The sequence below is a fragment of the Prenolepis imparis genome, unplaced genomic scaffold (assembly GCF_030444845.1).
Source record: "Prenolepis imparis isolate NDT839.2.m4 unplaced genomic scaffold, iyPreImpa1.0 SCAF_4, whole genome shotgun sequence".
Taxonomy (NCBI): Eukaryota; Metazoa; Arthropoda; class Insecta; order Hymenoptera; family Formicidae; genus Prenolepis; species Prenolepis imparis.
In genome coordinates, this window is record NW_028141162.1 from 2617602 (window position 1) to 2639240 (window position 21639).

At 31.2% G+C, this 21639-nt stretch overlaps 1 protein-coding gene across 9 annotated transcripts in view; it reads right to left on the reverse strand.

The window, feature by feature from the left end:
- Nucleotides 1-166: 166 nt before the first annotated feature.
- LOC145935328 (protein gooseberry-like) overlaps nt 167-21639 on the reverse strand; it is a 31354-nt gene continuing 9881 nt past the window's right edge. Inside the window, exons 1-6 of one of the 9 annotated variants that reach the window (XM_083036543.1) lie at nt 5142-5859; nt 4552-5041; nt 3787-3843; nt 2277-2415; nt 1887-2206; nt 167-1662 (exon numbers count right to left, since the gene is read on the reverse strand). In XM_083036543.1, the coding sequence (XP_082892669.1) occupies nt 706-1662; nt 1887-2206; nt 2277-2415; nt 3787-3843; nt 4552-4719 (1641 nt within the window). In that variant the 5' untranslated portion in view covers nt 4720-5041; nt 5142-5859 and the 3' untranslated portion in view covers nt 167-705. Of the gene's footprint in view, nt 1663-1886; nt 2207-2276; nt 2416-3786; nt 3844-4551; nt 5860-9778; nt 10045-13333; nt 18122-18986; nt 19386-21639 lie in introns of those variants that run through there. The other 8 variants (XM_083036545.1, XM_083036544.1, XM_083036542.1 and 5 more) reach the window with 8 other exon arrangements.

The window sequence follows — 21639 nt, forward strand, 5'->3', positions numbered from 1 at the left end:
GCACGTATTATCGATACTTTACGTAATATTATTTTTTAGATCTTCAGCAATACGATGACACTTTAATCTATCTTTCTGCGATGTGAGAAAGTATTTACGATATAAAAATATTATTAAAACTTGGACTTTACCTGGAAGGTATACTCAAATTATTAAACGGTAAATATTGAATTTTAATCAAATAGTTTGATATGTGTCGTTTTATTTTTCTGGAGATTACACATTTCTTTTATATGAATCTCAGACTAGTACAAAAATCTAATCTCTAAGTTTACATAATTTGCGAACACATTTTGCATTTAAAACTAAGTTTTGATATCTAACACTGTTTACGTCATTATTCTGAAAATTTTTATTGAGATGACAAGAGTTTCTTCCTAATATGTTTTATTTCTCCTTATTTCTGTATCTTTCTCCTACCTTTTTAAAATTTTTACAAAAAATATACAACACTGGCAGAGATTTCGTGTATTTAAAATAAATAGTGAGTTATTTTTCATTACTCAATTTCTCATTACTTCAATTTGAAGGAGCTCTTCTTATTGAATCATTGAATTTCGAGGCATTGCAAAACGACGTGACGTTTATTTCATCAACATCAACCGCGCAACGTTTATAGTATTGAGCGCTTCGATCTCGTCTTCCTTTAAATACTAATTGCAATTCGCTATTTATTGTTTTCGTTCATATAAGCAATAAATATTCTTAATTTTTTTGAGGACCAATGGCGTTCGAAGCTACTCTTTCTTCGACTATCGGTAATTCTGCCGGTAATTCAAAGACCTTCTTCTTCGAGAACATGTCCTCGATTTCGCGGAGAGTCTTTCCCTTCGTCTCGGGGAGGAATAATAAGATGAATATCACGCCGACGAAAGCGATAATCGTGAAGAAGAGAAATACGCCTTGCATGTTCATCAGTCTTAGCATGTCCGGATACGTCTTGACGGTTATCGCGCTGAAGATGTAACCTATAGCGACCGTCAGATTGGACAGTATGTCCTTGACTTTGGGCGGATATATTTCGCCCACCATGGCGAACGGGATTATCAGGTAACCTAGAGCGCTCGTGAAGATGTACATCATCATGCACACTACCGGTATTATCCCGTTGTCCGGCATGACAATTCCATTGTTGGACAGATAGAGGTAGAGCGACAGGCTGCCCATGAAAATTGTCATTCCGACGCCGGAAATGATCGACGGGATTCGTCGACCGTACTTTCGGGATATTCCGGCCGTTAAAAGACTGACTGCGAAACGCGAGACGCCTATCAGGATGGCGCCGATGTAAGGATCTATCTGAATTCCAGATTTCTCCATAATCGCGACGGCGTTGTATATGACAACGAAAATTCCGGAGAATTGTTGAAAAAAGAAATAGCTGAGCATTATAGCGAACGGTACCAGGGAACTTCTCTTTACCAGGTGCTGCAGCATATTTTGATTCTTCTTCTGCAACCGCGGCTTCAGCTCGAACAGAAGTTCCGCCGGGGCCGATTGATCCTTCGGTATGCCGCGGAACCTTTTCATGATCTCCAGCGCTTCTTCAGGCCGATTCTGATCCCGCAGCCATAGCGGCGACTCGGGTATCACTAATAAAACCAGAGCAATCGCTATTACTGGAAATACAGCGCACATCAAGGCCACTAGTCGCCAGTCGTCCTTTAAAAGATAAAAAAGAACCATAAGGATTATATGCATTATTATTTGAATTGTATGCCACACGTGCATCGATAATTATATAACCATAGCGATACGCATTTAACTTATGGCACTTGTAAAACAAGTCTCAAACTTATACACGAGTAGTTTTTCTTTTTTTACAAAAAGCTGTGAGATACGAGATCGATTTGCAATTGATTTAAATAAAACTCGTGAACGTTTACCTTGAAGAAATATCCAAAGATGTAAACGGTGAGAACTGAGAGAGCGGTACAGACGCTGGTCCACGTGACCATTGAGCCTCGCCACCTCGAGTTGGCTACTTCCGCCGAGTACACCGTCGTCGGGACCGATGCCATGCCGGTAGCTACACCGGAAATTGCTCTTCCCACCAGAATTTGCTCGTAACTGTTCGACAGGTAAATTGTCATCCAACCTACCAGTGAGATAAACGACGACGCGAACATGCTGACCTTTCTTCCTCGTCTCATCACAAGACTCGAGACTATGCAACCGATGGGCGTACCCAGCGCCGATATAGTAGCTATGATATAAAAAATAATTCTTGGTAAAAAACGAAAAAAAATGATACACTTAATATTTACATCACTAACTCATCCAATTTGCTTGATCATCGTCGAGTTGCAAATCATCGATTTTTGGAGCTTTCATCGCGGGCTCCGCCACGGCACTGTAACCGAAACCCATCCCTGGACCCAGCACGACAACATTGGCACACAAGCCCATCAATACCTGTAAAAAAAACATTAACAGAAACAAAACAGCGGTAAACAAATGCAGGAGGCATTGCAGTTAGTGTACCATGGGAGACTAAAGTTAACTTAAGCGCATATCAACTAGTTATCTAATTTTTTATCAGAGTAATTCCCTTATCGCACGCATCTATCGATGCAGTTGTTACGCATGCGAATAATATCAGAACCGGTTTAACAAACGATTGTGGAGACAACAGGAAATAAAGCTAGTAATTAAAAACACGCCTTAAAATCTCAATAAAAAAATTATAGAGTTTTACTCGACTTAAAGCCGAGCTGAACGTGTAATTTGTGCGCGATAGGGCTTCATATATATTTTGAAGATATTAAGATATACATACGTCAGAGAAAACACCTTGTAATATAGATAGAGTATATCTTATCAATGTGTGCAATGATATTCTGATCTTGAGATTCGTAATTTTTTGCGATATCAGAAACAAGCTCTAATTGCATTGCTTTGTTGTTCAAGAATCGCTTTTATGAAAAAAGCTATTTATATATATTATAATAAATTTAAGTAAAATTTTTTGAAAATTGCTTTCGTTGAAAATGAGAAAACATACGCCGTTTAAATCCAGACACATAGTAAGAAATGCAAATATGGAGAAATCATAGCGCAAATAAAAATCGTAGCAAGTGCAAATTTTTTTTTACAAATTGTTTATTCCTAAGATTTTTGTGTATGCGCATGTATATCCTCATCTTCTAATCTTTACTCAATCGCTATAAAAACAATGTTTTTTTAAAAGATTTTTTTTACAATTAACAATTAATCATGTTACTGACATATGTAAATATTTTCTAATAATCTGTACTCTCATAAATAATCGAGTTGACTAGGAAATCCGTTCTATTACATATCTTGCTTCTATTTCATCATTTAATTTATATTCTATCTTGCGTATGTTGTATTTCAATTCTGAGATAATTCAACACTGATGATTCTACACACACAGTAACTACACAGATTTATAATACTCTTATTATGAAATTGTGTTTGTGACGACAGCCGTAAATTCAAAACGGTTTAGTATCATACTATTCACACGCAATCGAAAAAACAAATTATTTTAGCAATCAATTAAAATTAGTTAGTTTAATATTTAATACTAATATTTGCTATTTTTATGTAAATCTCGAGGTAGTATTTTTATCAGTATTCTCATTATTCCACGAAGTCGTCTATGTTCACGTGTATGAATTTGAACATTTGATAAGTGATACTATCGTTCGTGATTATGACGTAATATTATAGGTCTTTATCTTTATCTTTTAAGGAAAGTAATTAATTAAAAAAGAATCATGTCATGATTTTTACAAGAGTATAAGAAGTTTTAATACATACCTGATAAATTACTCCATTTCGTTCCCATTTTTTCTTTTCATTATCGCTGGGTTCCATCTGCAAAACAACAAGATTGGAATAGAATTTTTATATTATCGTGCATATATCTGCATTTTTAAATCTGATTTCCAAGTACATCTTTTATCATTTTTGTAGTATTATTGTGATCATAAAATTTATGATTCATATATTAAATCTTAAGATAGAAAACTGTCAAACAATTTCAACAAATATCCAAACATAATGCATTCGATAATTATTGTTGCACGATTGGAGCATATGTAATTTCGCAACGCGTAGATCACCATTTCTCATGATAATGCTCATAAATTGTTCGATAGCGACCAATGGAATTTTATGAATTCTGCATTGTTATTATAATGCGGGGAATGACCATTCTTCAAAGAATAAATCTGTAATTCTTTAAAGAAAAGAAAGAGAATCACAGAAGGTAGAAACAACGATGTAACCTCGATGATTCTCGCAATTAAAGGCAAATTGGATAATGTAAAATAATTAAGATAAATAGACTAAAAAAAAAGATCATATTTTCTTTTGTTATTGATTCTCGAAAAGAATTATTTATGTTGAGAAACTTTTTCAGCAATAACGCCGAGAGACTCGAAAAAAGAAAATAAATAGCAACATAGAGAACATTGAGATTTAAACACAAAAGACAACTTTCTTCAATTTAAAAAAAATTGCAACTTATTTGCTGACATCAAAATTTAAATTTATTGCATTTCATCTGAAATACGTACGTACCTTGATCTCGACGCATGTTGATGTGCGTCCATTTATATTGTTAACGTCGGTTCGTTTATTTATGATATTAACGTCAGTTAACTCATTCGCGTTATTAACATCCGTTTCTTTATTGACATTATTAATATCTGTTCTATTTGCGTTATCAGTATCTATTGTATTCACCATGATGTTCTTTTCCTTACACTTGTTTCTCGATTTATTAATTAATCGAATAATATAACAAACAATAATTTATGTATTGTAGTAATTTTTCCGGCTATACCGAGCACAAAAATATGATTTTAGAAAACAGTATCAGTTCTTTTTTATCTTTCACAAGTATCACTTCTCTTCTCGCTCTTTCTTTCACAGCTAATCGATATTAGTCCGATATCATATCACAAAGTACTTTTAATTTCATTAAAATTCATCGACTGCTTATATGCTGACTACTTAATAGATACGAAAGCATGACTTGAGTAGACTTGAGTGACTTGAGATCCAATTACTTAAAGAAAATTTTAGACAAAGTTAATTATTTGGGCTGAATTAAACTGTTGCTGTTCGTAATAATCCACGGATTTTAGATACGAGAAAATTTGTGCTACCTTCTTCTTCTCCCCTTTTTTAATTTTCTTTATCCAAATACAGAATTGTCACACACATGCATGTACAATAAATATCGACCGTTATTTATTACGCTAATAACCATCTATTTGTGTCATTCGCTCGATAGAGTTCCATAAAAAAATTACGATCTACTCGCGCGAGATTGTATATATTTTCGATCTTTATATAACAATTACAAACGTATCTAATCTATTGTCTATTGCTGTTTTCGCGATTCAAGTGAAGAGCGAAGATCGCGCGTGATACCGCTCCGAGAAATTCAGAGGAACAACTGTCACGTTTTTCGACACACGCGGTTTCTAGGTCTCAGATATATCTCCGGATCTCAGAAAGCGCGCGCTGAATAATACTCGCTGTTCAGTCCGAGTGATCTCTTTTCACGGTCGTAATAAGATATTTTATAAATAGGTCCAGGGTATTTTATAAATAGATCGTGTCTACATCACAATCGATCTTCTTCGAGCGAGAATCAGGAATATTTCTCTTCATGGGATAGTTACACTGATACATATATTCGCGAGTTTCTCGATTAACGCGAGATGCAGGCCGCGGTTTTGTGATGAGCGCTAACCGGGAACTTGTTATTAACTGAAGACGACGCAGGGATTTTATCTAGTAGCACTCGGCTCCGTGTTTCTTCATTCTTCGAGACTATTCGCGTCGCGTGACGATTTGCCGTATCGACGCGAGAGCGATGCGCTTGCGAATGTCAAATATACATACACCACCGTTTCATCTCTATATTGGCTCTGATAAAGAGGTGATTGCGACAAAAAAAAAATCGAGAAGAGACCGCTGATGGTTGGCGACTCATGATTCTGCATAATAATATAATCAGACACAGTCTAATTGCATTAATGATAACTTCAGTGGAAAAAAATTGTCACGTTTCAACATTGTTCTGATAGACAGAAAGAAAGGGAAACATATATAATCTAATTATAATTATCACAGATGAAAACAGGAGAATAATACAATTGTGCGAAAAATTTATGGAAATATAAATTTAAAGTTTTACATAAGAAAAGATTAAATATTTTTTTATCGATATAGAATTGCACATGTGAATATTTAATCCGAAACACCTGTTTATTTCACCATTGGGCCCAGAGTGAAAGGCTAATTAATATTCGACGAACTTTAGTTTGACTTCGTGCTTTGAGCAATAAATTCTATGCTACGCGGATTTATATTGTGACTCGTAAATCCATTCCGGTTTTCTCGATATACATTTGCGTAATTTATTCTTCTAATGAGGTATATTATATTGGATTCTTAATGGTACCCATTTAAAAAATATAATTTATAGCAGTTAAATTATATATGTACTTATGTAACAATTATATATCGTAATTAAAAGCCATTTCTTGCATGTGTGGACAATTTAAATGAAAAGTCCTCAGTTTATTCATATTTCGTTTAGATAAAAATTATGTGATGTATGTGTAAATATTTAATTTTGTCTTTAGACAAATTTATTTTTTTTTTATTTTCTACATTTATACATAATACATAATTTTATATAATAATATTATTCTGGATACTCGAAATGATAAAGACGATACTGGTTTTGATTAAGGCAATTAACGTCGTTTTCTTACAAGTGACGATATCACGAGATCTCATATAAACAAATAGTACCAACTCTTGCACAACAAAACTTAATATACTCACAAACGTAGTCATAACGTGTTTAACAAATATGTCAGGAGCAGTATATTTGTTGCCTAAGATTTTTGTAGATGAATTAATAATAAATTTGAGTTAATAAATTTGAGAGTATTGTTTTCTTCTATTTGCTTTCTTAAATTCATTTAATTTATTGACGCAACCTTGAATCTAAATTATTGTCCCGGAGGTCATCGCATTTTATTAATTTTTATTGACGAGTTAGCGTAGCAGATATTACAAGTAAACTCGATTTAACATAGCAAATACTACAAATAAACTTCAAAAATATATTTATATGTCTTCAGGATATTTAAAGAAAGTAAAATTTATTATCTAAAGAACTTATTTTGTAATTTTAATGTATATGCGCGAATTTTTTTGATTTTAAAAATATTTGATATCTTTGAACATAACATTAGATAAATATATATTATATACATATATATGGATATGTACAGGGGATGCACAAAATGGATGTCCAAACTCATTTAAAATAGAAAATGCAAAATAGTTGGAAGCTTTCCATTTGAAAATGCAAAATGCAAAATACTTTTTAGACACCCATTTAAAATAGGAAATAGAAAATAGGCATTTTAAAAATAGTTTTTCAAAATAAAAATGGTTTTTTCATATATATATATATATATAATATGTATATATTTAAATTCTTATTTCTTTATATATATTAAATTTTTCTAAACTTTATAAATTTTTTTTATGTTTCCTTTATAAACTTCTTTATAAATTCTTTAAATTTTTATAAACTTTATATAAATTTTATATATTTTTAATATAAACAAAAATTAAAATTAAAAAAACAAAAAATTACATAAATAAAATATTTACATTTGGAATTACAAAAAATGTTTATTATTGTTTACAGACATTTACTAATGACTTCTTTAATAACATTTTGATTATTATATATACATATTATTGATATCTTGATTAATTTTTAGTTCGCAAAAAAAATGCATTTAAAATAAAAAATGGGTAATAAAAACCATTTAAATGTAAATATAAAATAGTTTTTAAAAATATGTATTTTAAATGCAAAATACAAAATAGGAATTTTATATTTTACATTTCCATTTTAATGCATCTATTTCAAATAATGTACATCCCTGCATATATTATATATGCATATAATATATATATATACGGAAAAAGATTGCTGTGTGTAACAGCATATTTTATGCTACTTAATATTTTATACTTATACAGCAAATTGCATTAGTTACTACATGGATAGCAAAGAGATTTGCTATGAATACTAATTTTATTTTTTTTAAATATATTTGCTAATTTTGCAAATTATATCACTATAAAAACAAACTGTTTTTATTGTATCGGTAATGATAATTTTATCTATAGTAGTGAAATACATTTGCTAGAAATAGAATATTTTGGTTTAACAGTAAATTAATATGTTTATATGAATAATGATAAAATGATAGTGATAAAATGACAATTATCTTAGCAAATCAACTTCGGTTTCCTATCTTAATTCGAGTATGCAACGATCCGGAACACGTTGAAATATGTTTATTTTGCGTGAAATTTTTATCGCGCCAAAGAGTTAAGAGAGACTTTTCAACCACGTCTCTTTGAATATCACATTGTCGGTTAATTCAGCAAAGTTTTTTTATTCTATTAATTAAATATATTTTGTCGTAACATCAAATAAATTAAAAAATTAGTTATAATATTAAAATTTAGTCGCTGTCACATTAAATATACAATAGCAATGACGTTTTTGCTGCAACAGCAAAATAATTTTTTCCATGATATAGTATATATAATTATTTTATTAATATATATGTATATATTTAAGAGCATATATTATATATTTATTTAATAATAAATAAATTTAATATATTTATTGTATGCGTGTTCAGAATAAAAAATATTTCTTTGTCTTTTTTTGTCTATTTTATAATTAAAAATAAATTTTAATAATGACAGCGATAACAAAATGATTGTAACAAAATATTAGAAATATTAGAAAAAAATGCATTCCCATGATCGAACCGTGTTTAAGCCCGATGATGTCGGGTATCGATGTCGCAGGTCATCGGGTGGCACGCGCTCATGAATTAGAAACGATTAAAGACGACTGAGCCGGATCCGTTATAAGCCTGTGCGTAATAGGACATGTGTTATCGCGGAACTCTTAGCGCTTGCGTAAGGAGATTAACTATATCGCGAGCACGAAATGATCTCCGAGACTGACCGGCAATGTGATATTCAAAGAGACGTGGTTGAAAAGTCTCTCTTAACTCTTTGGCGCGATAAAAATTTCACGCAAAATAAACAGTATTTCAACGTGTTCCGGATCGTTGCATACTCGAATTAAGATAGGAAACCGAAGTTGATTTGCTAAGATAATTGTATTGTCATTTTATCACTATCATTTTATCACTTGTGACTGAGACTTTATCACTTTGCAATATAATCATTTCGATTAATGAAGCGGATAAGGTCAAAGTCAATTGTAATTGTATAGATCGGATTTGAAATTTTTAAACTCTATTCTTCAGTATTTATTTATTGGGGGCTATAAAACTAATTATAGCGATCTAATTAGCAGTATAAATGTTTGGATATAATTTTATTTATAATTTTAATAATTTTAATAATTAATAATTTTATGCATAATGCAGATAATATTTGGGGATTTATAAGATATATATCTGAATACAGATACACGGAACGCATTACATTTAAAATTAATAATAGTAAACAGAAATTAATCATTACAAAAATACATTGAAATATCATCGAAAATAAACTTAGGATTAATTATCGTAATTAATGAGACATAAATTAGAATATTTATAAGTAAGTTTTTTGATAAAAATACACAGCAATTGGCCAGAGTACTATTTTCGATACGAAGCATGTATCACAAGCAAGGAAGCAGAATTCGAAAGTCTGGACCTACCTGAATGAAACGTTGGCTTTTGTCTGCAAAAGAATCCATTTTTTTGAGTAATTGTCGACGCAGTGCAAAAACGAAATCACCTCTTACGCACTGATTTTACAATTGACTGAAAAGTTTTTCTTCATAAAATTAGCCTTCCTTAACGATCTATTAGCAATACGTCGCTCTTTTCACAAGATCCATTAGGAACACATCCCATTTAGATCGATAAACGATTCCGCAGTGATGAATTTGTTTTGCTGATTGCTGATAACAAATTTTGTTCGCTAGAAGTAAAAGTACCGTTTACGTTAAAATACTGCAGAGAAATTGAATATATTTTACGACACGATTCATCGCTATCGGCATTAATACTGATAATAATATACTATATTGCCTTCAAAGTATCTCGAAATGCCTTGTCATTTGTTTTGATGAGTGCACGCACCAAAACTGATTGTTTGGAACTTGATAATGCTCTATATAAATACATATATATAAGCGCCACAAGTGAGACTCGTGTTTATTACATTTGGAATAACGACACCGTAAGTGACTCTTATATTTAGTTAGATTTGAACAGTAATTCACGTGACAAAAGTGTGAATTTGCAACAGATTAAAGCCGACAGTGTGACAAAAATGAGGATACTTAACATTTTTACGGCACCTTAAAATAAAATTCTATGTAATATTCCATGCTTCTAACGATAAATGTTTTCAAAACAGCACAAAGAAAAAATCTTTCAAAGAAGTCTTGAAAAGATAGTGTTATTATGCATGTTATATTATATTAAAATCTTCCTTATTTTTAATTTTGAATTTTATGCGAAAAAATATACATGTATGTTTTGTCAAAATTTGCATATATCTATTTTTATTTTGACAGGCAATAACTCTTGAAATGCAAACTTGATAATTAAAATGATGTATTTTATTTGTATCCATTTTTTGTTTATCTTATTATTATATTAAATAAATAATAATTAATATAGTGAATACATGAATATAATTGTACGCATATCTGCAGAAGTGTAGATGATCGCTTATACGTATTTATAGATAGACAAGACATTGCAAAACATCGCGTGGTCAAGTTACTTCTTCATTTAATATTAAGCTGTTAATAGGCATATGTGGTATAATAAATATTAGATACACGTAGATAAATGTGAATAAGACATGTACGAAAAGATAAACCGAATAATCAGATATTATTTTCAATGACGCAACAACAATAGCTGAAAAATTCAAAATGATTCGCAACTCTTTGATACTTCCTTTTGGATGATTGCAGAGTTATATCCCATCGAGTATACAGAAGCTTCTTTGAGCCTTTCACCATCACTTTCAACTCTATCTCATTCGGCTACATCGTCCTGCACTTGTATCTAACGATGGTAAAAGACACTATCATTTATTTTTACTGCATAGTATCCCGTTATAAGCATCTTTTTTGCATTATTGAAAACACGAGAAAAGACGAAAATGCAGATAGAAGAAATCTTTAGAGGCAAAGTTGAAAATAATACATATAAAACGAATGAAACAACAAATGAAAAACATTACACAATATTTTTATGTAGTTTAATATAAAATTGCAACTGACATAGATATTAGTTATTTGACTTTATATTTTTCAAAAATAAATTAATAATGATTATTGAACATATTAGAATAGATAAAGAAATTGGAATCCAGTTTCTATGTCCCTCTAGAGCGCTAAAAGAGAAGCTAGCAAACTGCTCACAGGATATATTACAATCGAGATATGCGAGGAAGAAATTACATAAACAATTTCTAACAATCAAATAATTACAAAGAAATATATTTTTATTTCTTTCATAACGCAAATTAAATTTTATTGTCTTATAATGAAATCAAAATGTAATATATATTTATAAAAGCGCTTAAATAAATATTTCAACGTAATTTAGTGTATTATAGAGTAGAGCGGGGTTGAAAGTAACAATTTGACTGTAGAATTCGATTGTAGAAAAACTATTATAGTAAAAGAAAAAACTTTAATACCCCAAGTTAACGTATTCATTTTAGTTTATCGAAATCATAACATTTCCCAGTGAGAAATAATCAGTTAAAAAGACGTCAAATCAATGACTTTTCAACCAAAGAGATCGGTTGATGTAGACATCTAAAATTTGGTCGATTAGATGTCTTTATGTCCTTCAAATTTAACCTTTTTAAGACGTTTATGAAAACGTCTATTAGCTGTTTATAAGACATTTAAAAAACATTTAAAAGGCGTCTATTAACTTATTAGACTTAATTTGCACGTTTATTTTGATAAGTTAAAATATAAAAGTTTAAAGTGCACTCGGCAACGGAAGAATGCCTTAACAAATGAATTTACGTGCATATCGATATATATATATATATATATATATATATATGTAAATTCATTTGTTGTTAAGACATTTCTCTGATGTCGAGTGTACCTTAAAATTTTATATTCTAAATTTTATATTTTATTGTATAAGATACGAGATAAAATGAATAAATTATAAGCATGAGTTTAAGAAATAAGTTTAATATAATAGAATTTATCACACACACACACACACACACACACACACACACACAAATCTTATGATAAATAAAATTAAAATTATCAATCAAAAATGTAAACGAGAGAAAATGTTACAATCGCCCCCGGGTCGGTTGTAATATATAAGGAATCGATAGTAACAATTTTTAATAATTAAAATTAAAGTATATATTCAATGAAGTTATAAATTCTTCTTATATTATCTTCTTATAATAGCAGAAATGAACTAAAATTTTCATATTCTTATAAAAAAAAATAGCAAAATAAAATCTTATTAAAAGGTGAAATATTAAAACGACCCAACTGGCTAAGATGATCTTTATTAATTCGACATAAAACAAGACTACGTTTCGACTTTTGGTTCAGGTCCTTTTCAAGTCTAAAATTAAATAAATTAATGTTCAAGGGTCAGTTGCAATGTTACATTCGATCCTGACTATGCTTTTGAACTTTGATATAAAATTAATAATAAAATATCAAAAATGGAAAAGCAACAATCATTATAACATGCAAAAATAACTAAACTCAAATATAAATAAAAGAGAAAGTACTTATTTGCAGTGGAAATATTTATATCAGAAGTTTAACACGCTCGGAAAAAATTACTTTACGGTTTCGAAAATATATTTTAGACACTGCACACGTTCATTCAGTACATACGCCGCAGACATACTGAATTGTTGTCAATTAGTCAATTTAGCTTCAACTGATAACCAACGCACGTGTACGTATCTACTATAATTAAAATAAAACATACAATTTAACTTATTGTTAGTATTTAGCTTCAACTGATAACCAACGCACGTGTACGTATGTACTATAATTAAAATAAAACATACAATTTAACTTATTGTTAGTATTTTTTAATCTTTTTTTTCTCTCTCTTATACAAAACTGTTAAAAATCAATAAAAAAAAATTAAATAGGAAATTAATATTACAAGTATCACTTAAGTTTTTATTTAAGTTTTAATTATATCAAATATATACATATATATATGTACATGCAGGGTGTCTCACAATCATTATATAATACATTAATAATATATTCTAGAGATAAAATAAAGTCGAAAATCTTAAATATAAAAACGTCGAAGACACATTAGTTTTTTTAAGTTTTAAATAATAAAAATTGGCCAATAATATCGCGTAAAATTCACATGCTCAGGTTTGCAATTACTCTTACATGCATATCGACTTGTCATCTGATTATACTGTTACTTATTGATTTTCATAAATCAACTAATATTAATTTTTAATGCACTATCATTTTATCGCAAATATCATTTTTAGGGATTATTTGTTGGACTGAAAAATATGCAAATACACAGATGCGTTAGTGCTTCTGCCATAAATAATTGTTACGAGTATGTCTAGATTAGTCAAGGGTGCCATGAGCTTAGACACTCGTAGCAATAAATCTCATATTTTTCTTGCTTCTTTAGGGGAGTCTCAGAATGGTGTTTATTAAAATAAAAATTTTGAATTGAGATTTAATTTAATTACTTGATATCGGACCAAGAAAAATTTCTGTGCACTACTATATATATAATCACAAAAAATAACTATCCTTGAAACTGACGCACTATCATCCGCGTCTAATTCTTTCTAACTCATTGTAATTTGTATTTTAAAATGAGAACCTTAGTAATAAAATTCTTACTGTTTATATTTTTTTCTTATAATTGGAGCAAGTTTCTAATTTTATTTTTTAATTTGCATACATTATTCGACTCTTATAGCCAGTTTATTTCAAATATATAAAAAAATGGAAAAAATTCGCTCCAATTACATATAAGAAAAAAAACAAACAAAAAGAGGGATGTGCACAAATGAGACTAAATAATAATAATTGGTTTCTAAACTTATTATAAGTAATTAAGTGATTATGTATCAGAAGCAATTTAATAATGTATGTAATAAAAAAATTAATTGTAATTTAAAATCACTATTACTATATTTAAGCCACTTATATTCCGAAAATATAGCAATTCATCGTTTACTTCATTATTACATGTAGCACGGACAAACACTAAAATTTAGACTAAAAAAAGTTTCTAAATTCCCTGGCTTTTTCCTCGCGATACGCTTATTTTACCGTACTGAGAACAAAACCATTAATTAACTTATTTTACTTAATTATTTAAAATTTATACACGCATGTAAATGACAAAATAATTATTCTCCCTTAAATTGAAATCAAAACATAAAAGCTTAAGTTTAAAATATTATTAATTATCAAATTATTAAAAAATTATTATTAAAATAGTAAATATTTTAATTTACTGTTTTAATAATAAGAATTTTTTAAATATAAAAAACAACCAAAAAGAATTGTATTGTGTAAAATAATCATCAAGTATAAATATTATTTATGAAAATTATTCGAAATAGTGATTTATGAAAATTATTCTAATAGAGCAGAACGCTCTAATAGAAGTAATATAAATAATATATTTTTAAAAGATATAATAATGTTTTTTGAAAATATACTCATGTAAAATATCTATTTTTAAAATTAGCACTTAAATTATTTATATAAGTAATATTTTAAACGTGGTTTTTTTTCTTACAGATATTATAAAATATTACTTGTAACAATATTGAATACTCGACAGTTACTTTAGGTAATACGATTCTTTAAGATTTTTTTTTCAGATTCATTATTTTATTGTTTGAACGTACAGTATTTGATGGGCATTCAAATCTTCTCTTTAAAAATTTTTAGGCAATTTAATTATATAAAAATTAGAATTGCTTAAAACCTTAAAATATTATTCAAAAAAGAAAAATCTTGAATCTTTTTTATAAAAAATCTTTCTTATATCCCTATATAAGAAACCGCGATAGAATAATTGCATTAATTATATCATATATAATACGGAAAAAATAGTACAGTAAAAGTTTTAAGTATGTACAGTTTAAAACCTAAGTTTTTGGTCGCACTGTAAACATAAAACATTGTAAAAGAGATTAAAGGTTTATGCACACTATATGTACTATATCACCATTATCAACGTAACATCAAATATTGATTTTGATTAAAGTTAACTTTTTTTGACAATTTTCGTAACTTTTAAAATTAAAATTTCTTTAAACGATAAAATCATAATTTATTCATTTCTGACCAGTTTTTAAAAAATTATAATAATTAAACCAGTGATTTTTTTGAGAAAAAGATATGTAAAGGTCGAAAAATATGATTATACAGTGTTTTAAAAGCTAAAGATTTTATCGCTTCTTATATGTTACATATTACATATGTATATGTTAACATTTTTTGAGGCACTTAGATATATTTAGAAACCGTTTTATATAGTTTAAAATATTCGGGAAATTATTTTTTTTTTCTTAAGTAATAAAAAAATTTTGATATTTAATTATTTAGTCATCATTTTATGTTTCCTCAAGGAGGTGCACTCTCCCCTTCAATTTGTCTTCGCTAATTATTATTAATCATTAACTATTATTATTCTATTATTATTATTATCCTTATTCAATTATTCCTAAAAATTTCATAACTAAACCTATCTAAAGTCTAACGTAAATTATCATAAGTAATTGAGAGACACAATAGAAAAAGAATGTCTCACATCAAGTAACACGAAGCATTCACGAGATAGATGTATACCCATATACCTATAAGCCACATCCAGTTGAAAATATCTTGATTTTTCTGTGATTTCTTTTTCTTTCTCTCTTGATACTTTTCTTTTTTATTTTTTTGTTGTCTCTTTTTTTGTGTCTTCTTTTTCTCTTTGCCTCTCTTCTTTTTATTTCAGTGATTTTTAGTGCTTTCGACGACATTATTGCTGTTAGCAATTTTGGATTAAGTAGGGCGATCGATCGGTCTTATGCGAGATGAGCGATTGAAATTGAAAAATGTCAGTTTAATTAGATAGTAAGTTTAATAAGATATCGAATTTCAGTCTCTTGAAGATTTAGTATCAGCATGAGACGTAGATGAACCGGCACGTATGTCAGGAAATTTTTTATGTATGTGTGATCTACAATTTTGTGTGTCAATTATGTAAGCTCGCGCGTATCATAATCAGAATTATTGCATCAGAAATTATGTTGTGGTACTGGAATCGGATGATCGCGTTGTGTTCTGCCAAGAAATGCAATTACAAATATTGTATCAATTGTAATCCTTCTAATACGATTTTTATAATTCTCGCGCAATATGTACTTCGTGTTCTCAAATAATTGAACTCCTTGATTTCGCAAGAGCTTGTATCAGCATTAGAGTCCGAACTAAGATCTTCCGTCAGCATATTTCGTTCGATTTCGAACTTGCAATTATTTAACTATCGCACTCGTACGACTGGCGACTGGACCGTTCGATTATCAAATAATATTAATCTCGATATGAACTTTGCCACTCTCTCGCGCGATTTTTTTTAAAAATAAATTAAGGACTTATAATCATTTTGTAATTTTCTGCTGTACGTTCGGGTTTATTACATAAGCGCTTATTAAGTGTACTTTATATTATTTTGCATGTGAGTAGACATATCGTCTACTCTCTTTTTTTCTCTCTCTCTCTTTCTCTCTTTCTGACTAATAATAAGTCAGACTATTAAAACTGAATTTTATTGTTTCCGACGCTTGTTTAGTGTGTGTCATTAAATAATAAATACCAGTAGCAATAATGAACTACAGATTCTTGATTTTTATATGACACACACACACACACACACACATATATATATATGGATATATGAATATATACATATATGTATATGTATATTATATATACACACACACACACACACACACACACACACACACAAAGGTGTAAATCCGACCTTCCAGCTTTTACGTGGCACACCTTGGTTAAAAAATGCTGGCGATAAATTCGATGGTTCATAATTCAGAAAATTTTTAACGAAGGAAGATTTAATCATACTATTTTTTTTAATATCTCGAGCATTAATTATAAGAATATGCAATAAAAAAATTAATTCAAATAAAAAAATTCCATTTCAAGAATTTGACGTGACTTTGACTTGATCTTGAGAATAGTCACCAAGATCAAAATCACAACCATTAAATAAGACACACATCATATTCTATAATTTTTGTCTCCTAGATATTTGTGAAAAATTAATTTTGAAATATCAAAGCTTTCTGAAGGGACTTACTTCCTCGTGGTCTGAAGCCGATTTGGTCGCACTCGCAAAGTCGCGCCCGTTCTGTCGGCATACAGGATTCGTTTTCACACTTCTTCAGTACCAGTATTGCGGCGTCGGCCTGGGCGGTTGAAAATTCTGCGCCGTATAATGACTGGCGAAAGTACCATAAGTGTGAGGTTGCTGTAAATTGGACGGCGGACTCGGGAGATTCACTCTACCGCTGTTGGCGGTGATCGCGAGATTCCATGACGTTGATGTCGCTCCGTGATTGGTCTGTTGTTGCGCTTGTTGCTGCTGTTGTTGTTGTTGCTGCTGCTGCTGTTGCTGAGCGGGTGAAACCGAACTAATCGGAAGATCCGACGAGGTCAACTGATCAGAAGCGGAGTTCGAGTTGCCAGAATTCGGTCCCATCATAGTGATGAGAGGACTCGGGGGTGGCAGCTGGTGACCGCTCGTTTGCTGGTAGCTGGATGATGTGGAGGTCGCCTGGTGAGCCATGTGAGTCGTCGTGGACGTGGTCGACGGAAGCATCGCGCTGGGGTAAGTAACTGTGGCCGGGAAACTGTAAGTCGGAGTCGATCCGATGGACGAGGTAAGCCGTGCCGTGGAATCCGTCAATTGATGAGACATTGGTGCGTGATGGGATGAGTACAATTCTGGAACTTACATAGAGCTTAGAGCAGTTGAGCAATGATTATGTCACGTCCCTATCATATTTTTTACTGCCAAGTAAAATTAAAAATATATTAATATTTAAAGGCCTTGTAAAAAATATATTTATTAATCTCGTTTACACAAAATGTATGTGTCTGTTAAATATTTCAGTTCAAATTTCTGCGTTATTCGGGAAAAAAGGATCACTATTATTAAAATAATCTTAATGTGTTAAAAAGGCCAACTGACGAGCAAATTAAAAGGTTATGTTTAATATAATATATTTAAATACATCTTATAATTTATATAAATTGATGATTGAAATTTTCAGACGTTTCGACTGTACGCAGTCTTCCTCAATGTTAAAATTAAAACTATAAATCTAATGATAGCGCAATTAAACTATAAATCTAATGATAGCGCAATTAAAATTTTAACAATTAGTTACGATTTTCTTAACTAATTATCAATAAGACAAGATGGTTAATGTCAGTGGTTCTCTTAATATGAGCTTGCAAAAAAACATGTTTGCAGTCTTCCTCAATGTTAAAATTAAAACTATAAATCTAATGATAGCGTAATTAAAATTTTAACCAATTAGATGCGATTTTCTTAACTAATTATCAATAAGACAAAATGGTTATAGTAACAATATGTAAGACGTAATGTCAGTGGTTTTCTTAACGAAGATGTTATAAGTGGGAACATTTTCCAATTCCATCGTTTGAAGGCGTGGAATTGTCGTGGCTCTCGAGTGTATTAAAAAACCGAAGTGTGTCTGTTAAATATGAGCTTGCAAAAAAACATGTTTATGATGTTGTGTATTATCTTGTTTCCAAAAAGACTATCTATCACTATTATATTTAAGCTTACCTTGACTGGAAGCGAACGCTGCGTCGGACAGACCCTGTCCATGAGGATGACCCGGTGGCACCGTCGCTCCAGGATGCGGATGAGGTGGCGCTGACGAATGAAGAACGTACGAGGGGGCCGGATATGCCACGGAACTAACAAATCCAGTTGAGGTCGAAGAAATATGTTTCCTCAATCTAGCTCTTCTATTGCTGAACCATACTTGAATTCTAGCCTCCGACAGCTTGGTCCTTTGGGCAAGTTCCTCTCTAGTGTAAATATCAGGATATTGAGTTCTCTCGAAAGCTCGTTCCAACTCGTCCAACTGGTGAGCCGTGAAGGTCGTCCTGCTCCGACGTTGTTTTCTCTTCAATTGAAGCCCCGGTTCACTGTCACAATCGGATCCGGAACTCGTTTTCCCTAAAAGAATTTGCATACTGAATAAATAAGTAAATATATATATAAATTTTTTTACGGTACTACAATAAGATATCTTTGCCGAACACAGAATTTACAATTGAAAATTATCACAAAACCCGGTGACGTTAGACATTTTTTTTATGATATAATCGTGCAGCTTCGCAATAATTTCGCCCATATTATCCCAAAATTAAAATTATCTCGAAAATTTCACTGATAATATAATCTATGAATGCAAATTCAATCGTAGGACTGAAGCACAAGTAATTCTAGTCAAAATTATATTAATTGTCTCGAAGAAATTGTCTCTATTCTAAACACAGGTATCCCGTGTTTGTAAATAACGGATACCGGACATTATTTGTTCACATTCACAACCATGTTGACAAATTTCTAAGGTATTGCAAAATTTAGTACCCGTTTAGCAAAGATAAACTTTGAATAACTTTAAATAATCTTGAAAGACCCACATGTTATAAGTCAATAAACTCATTTTGCGAAATGAGCTATACGCTTAGCTAAAAAAAAGTTTCATTTAAAAAAGAAAACAAAAAAATTTGCTCATCGTAAGATGTCCTCCTGAAAGTTCATCTGAAATATTTCTTTAAGTAGACAATACTTTAAGAGATAATCGCGTAGAAAAATTAAAATAAAATACCCTGCGTATAATATATTATACACATATATGTATACCTATATCATATATATACTTATATATCCTTCATATATTATATATTTTTTATATATACTTTCCTTTCGAAAGAATTTTTATTAAGCATAACTCCATTTTTTATTTTAATTCACATTATGATTTGCACATTGTTTATTACGATTAGAAACTTCCTCAATCAATATGTTGCTGTAGTTTTAGCTCAAGGTCGGCGAGAAGATTGCGCGATTAGGCCATGAAATAATTACGAAACATTCATTGTCAGTGATTAGCTTTCGAGCGACAAAGAAATCGCATAAAACAATTATACGTGACGTGATGTACGAGTGACAAAACGCGGTTCGCCTCCTTCAATAAAAACGACCATACTTCCAGCAGCAGTGGGAGGAAAAGGTAGGTGGGTCGAGAGAGGTCGTGCGGGTGTAAACATGTTGATCCTAAATCGAGTGTGAAATAAGCACCTGGTCCCTAATTCACGCGGTGCTTTTTAACGTTGGCGCGACGTGGGTTTGGTTCTCCAAAAACAAAACTACGAAACCACCGATGAGAAGCTATATTTACGAAAATGCAGGTGACTGCTCCGTCCGATTGCAAGTAACGAAGAATAAAAATGCATTCGAGCATGGCTTAATTAAATTTTAAAAATTATTCGATTAATTTCAGAAGAAATATACCTTACACGAAAAAAAATTGCATCATTTCATATTTTTCATATTACATTTTTATAGCGTAAAAAGACAAGATACCTTCCTAAATTGCAGCGCGCGCATTGCACTCATCTAGAACGCATCCGATTTAAGTTCTGGAAATAGGCGTTCCTTCGCCCGCATTTCCTTTCATCGTGAGGAACTGGATGCGACGAGCACGTGACGCGCAGACGATGCCCAAGACAAGACGGAGGAGGGACTTTTTGCTTCCGCATGCGGACCCCGCGATCAGTCGCGATGCACGTCGTCGTGTTTTCGGAACTTCGAGTTTACGCGGCCCGCGACTAATCGGGCGACGACGCCTGACGCCGCGACGGGCCGCGTTAATGCAAATTCGACACGGGCTCTATTCCCGGCCCGTTGTCGTGTTCCTTTTCCATCCACCACCCCATCATTGGATTATTTCATTTTTTCTCTCTCTCTCTCTCTCTCTCTCTCTCATCAAGTTTCACAAATCCACCGACACCTATCCGCATGCGGATAGAAATAGTGCGGACGACGATGTGGTCCAACAGGCTTGATCGTGCCACGTCCACGTGCAATCAGAAATAGCCTCGGCAATGTGCCGCCGCAGGAGTTCGTAGGTAGGTAGATGGTAAATACTTTCTTCCAAAATACGAAGGCGCAATGGGTATTGTTCGAGCGATAGTATATGAGCTGAAGAGTGATTGTGTCGTCTTAGATCTCTGCAGGTAGACAGTCAAGAATTTCCGGTTTTGAAGGATGTGACTTACAATAATGTATCTTATACTTTTTGTCTTTTAGGACTTTTTCTATACAGGTATACACTATTTTTAAACGACGTTTTAAAGATAGTATTTTTGTGACAAAAGCTCAAATGTTTCATGATAACGGGAAAATGTTCTTTTTAAATGCG